Source organism: Rhagoletis pomonella, unplaced genomic scaffold (assembly GCF_013731165.1).
Source record: "Rhagoletis pomonella isolate Grant_MI unplaced genomic scaffold, Rhpom_1.0 Rhpom_scaffold_07114, whole genome shotgun sequence".
Taxonomy (NCBI): Eukaryota; Metazoa; Arthropoda; class Insecta; order Diptera; family Tephritidae; genus Rhagoletis; species Rhagoletis pomonella.
Window position 1 is genome coordinate 1 of NW_023465643.1, and position 7,661 is coordinate 7,661.

Here is a 7,661-nt window from a genome sequence, read left to right on the forward strand (position 1 = left end):
CAACAGAAACAAATATACTAAAAAGGCCGCGTAAGCAAAACTTTCAGAAAGCTGCACAAGCGACGCTACAGAAGATTATTTTATTAAAATTAGCTTCATTTCCCCAAACGATTAATCTTGGAATACCCAAAATGGATGAAGTTAAAGTGGATGTAAGTGGAGAAATGAATGTACCCAAAGAGCAACAAAAGTCTCAATTTGATTTCAAAAGGTTCATACATAAATTAATTACAAATATATAGATTAAGTGGTTTTAATTAAAAAACAACTGATTTTGATTGTGTTAATCATAACCGTAGTTTTTGGACACTGCAAAAAATACCGAGCCCACTGGAAATTGTACAACTAACGCGCAAATACATTCGGCCATGGTCGGAGTTTATGAACACTGCTAACTTTAAGGCTGCAGCGAGTATGCCACGTTTGACGAGTCGATTTATCCGGAACATCACATACTTTCAAAGCAATTACATCTTTATTTTTGTTATACTGATGATATACTGTCTGTAAGAGCTTAGAAATCTGAAACTTTAGGATAAAATCAAAAGTTCACCTTTTTCCTTTGAAGCATTACCTCACCTTTAATCTTACTGGTTTTGGCTGCTGTGGGCTACGTTAGTCATAGAATTAAGAAGACACAAGCTCCCGTCAGTATTTTTGGACACCAATTATCAACCAATCACCAAATAATGGTTGTGAATATAGCCTCTGCTCCTATATTATTTATAGCAGGTGCAGGCGCGGCACTATTCTGGACACTGGGTTCGTACTCCAGCTTATATTGTCACTCATTTGCACTCACGCATTTTCAATGTAAATATGTTGATTTATATTTTTGTAGGGGCTTCTTGCTTTGTCATCTCTTTGCATGCCATATTCTACAATATCGATGCAATTGTAACTGAAGAGAACGAGGGATTCCTAGCAGAAGTCGTGTAAACAAACCCCGAACATGTAAACACTTAATATACATACTATAAAAAAAATTCAGCCACATGTTTAAAAATATTCATTTACCAAAATTTAATTATTAATAAATGTACATACATACATTTATCTTAATATAAAAACAGATCCGGGGCCTTAACTCCTGAATGATATTTTATAATCATTTAAAATAAACATGAGACTATGTGCACATACATACATATCTAATGCTAAAAACTCTACATGCCAGACTTATACATTCAGGTTCTGCAATTAACAAACCAGTACAGGCGGCTCTGCAAATTATATAGTGCTGAAATTCGGGAGTAAATTGCAGAACCTGCTTGGCAGTTAATTTGTATATAAAAATATTCGCCCTCATTGCGAGGGTTGTGTCGAATGCAAATCGTTTTTCGAGAGTCGAATCGTATCGAAAATTTCACGTCATTGCCTAAAATTTCCACTCGGCTAGTGTATTAAAATATTGCCGAATCGTACAATTTAGCCTAATTTACGACTACGGAGTGAGGCTGAATATGTACATGCGAATATACAGCCTAAAAACAAAAATTAAACCTGAACTGTAGAACCTTGCAGCATGAGAGCCTGGGAAATTGTCTAATAAAACGAAAGCATAAATTCAAGGCCCTACATAGTATTTGGCATACATCACCCAACTGTTCAGCTATGAAAAAATTACAGAAGATATAAGAGGTTAAAATAAAATGTTTAGATATTTTAAAATATTAATATTTTCTAAACTACATAACCGATTAAAAAAATAATTATGTCAAAATAAAGACAATTAATTTATCTTTTAGTATAAATATTGTACATGCTTGTTTATTATTGTAAGCCAAAAATATTAAAAAACAAAAAGTTTCATAATTGTTTCATAAAATAACCTATTTTGTAAAAAAGTGCATAAGCAAAGCTAAAGAAATTTATATTCGGCCCTATCGCGAATTTCACGTGAACAAATATTCACAAAAATTATAAAGCAAAACAAAAATAATTTTTCCCAATTTGTTTTTGTTTTTCCATACAAAATACATTGGGCGTCAAGAGAAAAGCGTGAATAACTTTCGTCTCGAAGCATTGCCACAAAATTTTTTTGCAAATAATTACTAATAGCACGTACAACAATATTAGCCCAAAACGCGATTTTAAAGCCATTGAGATGTCAGTGATATTTTAAAAAAATTTTAATAACTTAAAAAAATGTATGGCCAAATAAAAAATAAAAGTGGGGGAAAAACACCATCATTCTCTGTCTAAAATATGAGCCGAATCGGTATTACCAATCGCGAGAAAACAATTAAAATCTACACAATTTCGAAAAATGTTAATACCTATCTAAAGCTTCCAAAATAATTCGATTTTCGAAAAATTGTGAAACTTGTATTTTTCTTTTATCGTTGTGAAGCATAAACAGATAATTGCACAAAAAGCTCGATCTATCTATATAGTAAATTAAGTAAATTGGACTATAGTTGGAAGTTATCAGTGCTGATTCAATGCAATACTTTTATTTTTTATAGCTAAATTAAAAACATACGTATAGTTCACGAACAACTTATTAATCGGACACAGTTTAAAACCATGTCATGTAGTTTTATTTTCAGTTTGCAAGATTTAAAAAATATACTTATGTATGTATTTATAGGTTTGGTTTTTTCTCTCGGTCGCTTGAGAAGTTTCGGAATGAAAGTAACCTTAGTTTTTTATTTAATGTTGTGGATTTAGGATGATGTTGCACTGATGTTTGAAGTTGATGGTGACTTCGTTATTCGTTGTGCATGTATACCTCGCAATACTCGATTTCCGCACAAGAAAGTGAATATTGCTATTGGAATGAGCAAACGCAGTGTTTGGAACATGTTTAAGTTGAACCAAAAAAACTACAAATAACGCCAAAATGCCACCAAAACCCGCATGAAAACCAATTGTACAGGGTGCGAACGAAAAGTTGGAGACGTTTATTCCCAGCTTGACCCAGAAAATGAATAGCAACACCAAGGGTGTTAAGCATAAACCGGTGAATACATCTGAAACAAAACGAGGCGGACGTTTTTCGGGAGGACGGAACAAATGTTCTATTTCCGGCAACATGCTACGAATTGCTTGCTTCTTCCTTGTCTCTAAATAAAGATTTAACGATATACTTAGGTAATAAGATATACATATAATACTTACCGTATTCATGGGAAAATTTTAGCTGAACGTTCGCTACGTGCCACTGGAAGGAATTTGAGATTGAAGCATCGCCAATAATCAAGTAAAGTTCATATTCCCCCGATTTGTAATCGAAATCTGCACCATGTGAACCCACATCCATGTCGAACTTGTAAGCTTTGTTACTATCTTGTTCTGCAACGAATATAATTTCCTCTTTGGTATCTGTATTGGTAAGCCGCACAAATGCCTGATGAACTGATATTACCTGCGAAATATAAAAATTTATGCCGGTGTAATCGGTGAATAATTTTTAAGGAACCTTTGTTGTGCCTTCATCTATAAGTACAGATTTTAGCAGCAGTTTTTGGGTTGTATCAGCCTTTAATGTATGTGGCAAAGTTTGCGGATAGGTGACACTTTGCTTTTTTACTGCTGAGCTCGCGTCTGATTCTGCAACACCAACTTCCAGAGAATGCACTTTTATTCGTCCAAGTACCTTGAATTGCAATGTCTGAGTGTATATGTTGTCCGCGTTGATTTCTGCTAAGTATATGCCACGAGTGGGTTTATAGTTCGATAGCTGCGCTGCATAAACAGTTTTGTCGGATGACTTCGGCACGAACTGAACTTTTTCGGCAAGTACGGTATTATCTTTTTTCAACAATATTTTCCCATAAATATTTTGGGGTGCTGGAGTTAAAGATTTGCCCAACAAATCAACAACCTTTACGTTCAGTACATGATTGTCAGACTGTAATTGACCATTTCCTATCAATTGAATACAGATCGGTGCAATTTTTTCCGCTGTTCCCAAAGTTTTCAATGCTTCAATAAGCAAATGTGCACCCTTAGCCGATTGCACGGATCTACGATTAAGAAAGTATGTAGCAAACTTCACAGCTTGTTCCGCGTTTAAGGGTGCTGCTTTCTTAAAAGTATCTGTTACTCGAAATATTCCATTTACGACCAAGGCAGTTATGCTAAGGCCGCCTTCAAATTGTAGCATTTTTCCATCTACTTCGTCGGCTTGAACGACGGCATCTTCGACTCGATCGGCCACAAACGCTGCACTAGGACCCAACTCACTTGCGACGTTGAAAGCATAACCGAAACTAACGATTGAATCATCTTTCTTTAGTAAATCCTGCAGAGATTTTACAAGTTTCGCTGTATTTTGTTCATCAATTTGCACACCCAGAAGTTTGAAGCTCATTACACGAAAATAAATTTCCTGAGTTGAACTAAGTTCGGATTTAAAAGAATTGTACACTTTCGATAATAGTTCTTCCGGCAATTTATCTTTGCATTGTATATTTTTGCTGGCCCCAACGAGGTAAAAATCTTTCTCATAAGCCTACAAAAATACATGTGTAGATATAATTAGTCAGAAGCTTAGATATATATCTAAATTCTAAAAGCCTGTCTCACATTTAATTTTGAATCCTTATGAAGTGTGCGTAGTTTTGAGCACAAATCCGTCGTTTCCTTTGGATCAGTTAATTTTATATTTAGCGTCGAGTAGTAAATAGCTTGCAGGTCATTCGACATTATTGCATCGTCAAAAACACGCTGCAGACGATTGAGATCATTTTGACCGAGGTGGCTAGGCACGGTACGTGCGGCCATCGTTGTCGAGCCCCATATTAACGCAAAGGTAGCGTATATTAGTACTAAACACATGAAATAATTTACATAATTTAATAATATGATCATTTAATAACCCATTCCCATTTCCCATCCAGTTTACTCCCGGTAGAAAATCACACCGCAGGGATACGCCTGCTTGTTCTCCACCGGCATTTTAGCGCACAAAACTTGGCAAACTGAATATTTATTTCAAAAGAGTAAAACCTAAATATCTTACCTAATTTGTACATAATTATCCAAAACTTCTTTAAAAATCCTAGTTTAGTTATTAATTTTTATAGTAATAAACCACCCGTCCAACGAAAAAACTGCAACTTCTGGCGGTATTCAACGAATAGATTTGACAGACACGTCAACGAACCTTTATGCCAACGAGTGCATTACAACGAAGCAATGTTGCTGACGCTTAACAAACTTCCCTCTGACCTAAAAGAAGATTTCCTTATAGTACATTCAATGTTTACCGCAAACTTGACGTTCCACAAACCTTTGTCAGTTGAAGTAACGTATAAACAAGAATAATTAAAAGTGCCCTGAGTGAAAATATTCTATCATTCTTGATTTTTAATATAGTTTTATGGTTATATTACTGTGTTTTATTGGCAAACAGGCCCTTTATTTGCTGTTCTATTGGTTTATTGCCGTTCATCTTTATCATGATTCAATAATTAAAGGTTTGCTCATTATTGACATTAGAGTTTTGACACTCCCTTAGCTCCCTTACAAAAGCTTTGCACACACACACGAACCCACACATAATGCTTTGCTAAGGGAGCCGATTTTGTCAAGAGGGAGCGAGAAAACTGCTTTTTGAGCAAACCTTTTATTATTGAATCAAGGAATAATACAAGGTTCGATAAATTGACAGCTGTCTCTCTCGCACAGCTCCCTTAACCGTGTTGCTTCTTTAAAAATTTACTTGGAAAAAGTGTAGCTTTGGTGTGGAACAGAAGTACAACCTTTTGTGAAATATGTTTATTTGTATATGCATATGAAGCACATTTAACTGATGAAAACATAAATTGCTTTTAAATTGGATGTTTAAATAAATCTGATAGTAGTTTTATTTTAATTTTGAGCCCTTTTGCAGTTTTTATACAGCTAAGTAGCACATAAATTATGTAATTCACGTAGATATATTAATATTTCGTTCAATATTTCGTTTAAAATTCCAGATTTCCTGCAAATACATTAGAATTTACGAAAGGAATTTCAATACTAATTGCCTACTTTGGGTACTTTTCTACTACCATTTTCGCAACAAGGGATTGCATTCTTCCCCTTTCTCTGTCCTTGTCCTTAATTATCTAACCTTGTATTATTGAATCATGCCCTGCCCCTTGCCAACAAAAATAATCAAACCAAAGCCAAACCAAGTGGTTACGTAATACTTGAATAGTATGCATACATACATGTACATATATATTTACAAATATTATATATGTAAAGTATATAATTATACATATGTGATAGGGAAATTTAAAAGGGCCGAAAATCGAAAATTTTCTATTTTAGAAATTTTTTGTAGTAAATGGCATGCTCTTTTCACTGAAACAAACGGATGTTTTCTACTTTCATTCACAAATTCATTTCAAATATGGACACATTCCCAAAAAAACGTACAAAAAAACTCGGTTGTTGACTTCAGTCGTTTTTCTCGAACCGTAGGTCGCTTTCAACCACGGAAAATTCATGTAAGGTGGTAATACTAGAGCAGCTGATTTCAAGGCGAATTGTGCTTATTGTCAAAGTTTGTTGTACATTTTTTTGGTTCAACGTATCCTGTCACATATGTACAGTGCTTATCCAAATTGCTCCCTTTGTTCTTGCACTGGGCGTGTTATAGTATAACGCTTCTTGAAATCTCTAGTTATATCGCCATTATTATTCCACAATGTTATGGCAGTAGTACTATACAATGGATAAATATTAATCAAACGTTCCTTTTTATCCATGTCCTCCTTCGGAATCTTTTTGCAATACTCATCGAAGTATTCAGTGTTTGTTTTATAAGATTTTACACTCTCCAAGCGATCATTGAAACGTATATATTCATCGTAGAGCTCCTGCCAAAGAAATTGTTCATAGCAGCGCGCCCGTGTGGCTGGAAGTAAAACGAATAGAAGAGTATTGGCCATAGGTTTGCAGGACCTTAGTAATTAACCTACTCGTCGGCTTTTTTAGTTTAGGAGCTTTAAATTTATCTTTCATTTCACTGTACTGATCCTTCGAACACATTTTAGCAGCAGATTAATAGGTGTAGGTGAGAAATTTATAATAACATTCATTGAGAATAAACAAATAGCATAGAAACGAATAGTTATAGGCATCCATTGAAAAAACTTGGGTTGCTATGAATGCCAGGAATATGCACAAGGTGGAACAAATGAAAAATACGAACAATTCTTAGAGGAAAAAAATACATACAGTGCCGGACAAAAGTATTGGCACAGAGAATTTTTCGCAATATATGCAAAGTTTTTTATTCTAATTTATTTTAAATATTTTTTAATAAAAATATAGTTCGTACTTCACCAAAAAACATAAAAACAAAATCTCTAAACTTTGTGCAAAACTCAGGAAAATTCAATAAATTTGCATACTAATTTGCAACTTCTTATTCAAATTTTTTAGAGAAATTCTAAGTATGTAGTTTTATAGCCCAACTAATTTTAGTAGAAGGTGTTGCTCATTTTCTCCATACAAAAAATAATTGTCGAACATACTTTGTACGGAAGAACTAAAATTAGTTGGGCTATAAAACTGCATACTTAGAATTTTTCTAAAAAATCTGAATAGAAAGTTGCAAATAAGTATGCAAATTTATTGAATTTTCCTGAGTTTTGCACAAAATTTAGAGATTTAGTTTTTATGTTTTTTGGTGTAGGACGAACTATATATTTATAAAA

At 34.0% G+C, this 7,661-nt stretch overlaps 3 protein-coding genes across 3 annotated transcripts; 1 reads left to right on the top strand and 2 right to left on the bottom strand.

The window, feature by feature from the left end:
- Positions 1-38: 38 nt before the first annotated feature.
- LOC118755717 (prenylated Rab acceptor protein 1-like) lies at positions 39-2,592 on the top strand. Its single transcript, XM_036490539.1, has 4 exons — positions 39-152; positions 300-506; positions 569-762; positions 842-2,592. Exons 1-4 carry the CDS (start codon positions 136-138, stop codon positions 937-939), a joined length of 516 nt encoding a protein of 171 aa, XP_036346432.1. The 5' UTR covers positions 39-135; the 3' UTR covers positions 940-2,592.
- LOC118755716 (dolichyl-diphosphooligosaccharide--protein glycosyltransferase subunit 2-like) lies at positions 2,487-5,104 on the bottom strand. Its single transcript, XM_036490538.1, is given in 6 exon segments — positions 2,487-2,825; positions 2,827-3,068; positions 3,124-3,370; positions 3,425-4,459; positions 4,534-4,775; positions 4,970-5,104. Coding segments are annotated over 6 exon segments (1,935 nt in total). The 5' UTR covers positions 4,983-5,104; the 3' UTR covers positions 2,487-2,669.
- A 1,284-nt stretch (positions 5,105-6,388) lies between these two features.
- LOC118755718 lies at positions 6,389-6,990 on the bottom strand. Its single transcript, XM_036490541.1, has 2 exons — positions 6,921-6,990; positions 6,389-6,856 (listed from the first exon to the last, which is right to left on the bottom strand). The coding sequence occupies exons 1-2, from the start codon at positions 6,988-6,990 to the stop codon at positions 6,555-6,557; spliced, it is 372 nt and encodes a 123-aa protein (XP_036346434.1). The 3' UTR covers positions 6,389-6,554.
- Positions 6,991-7,661: the final 671 nt, after the last annotated feature.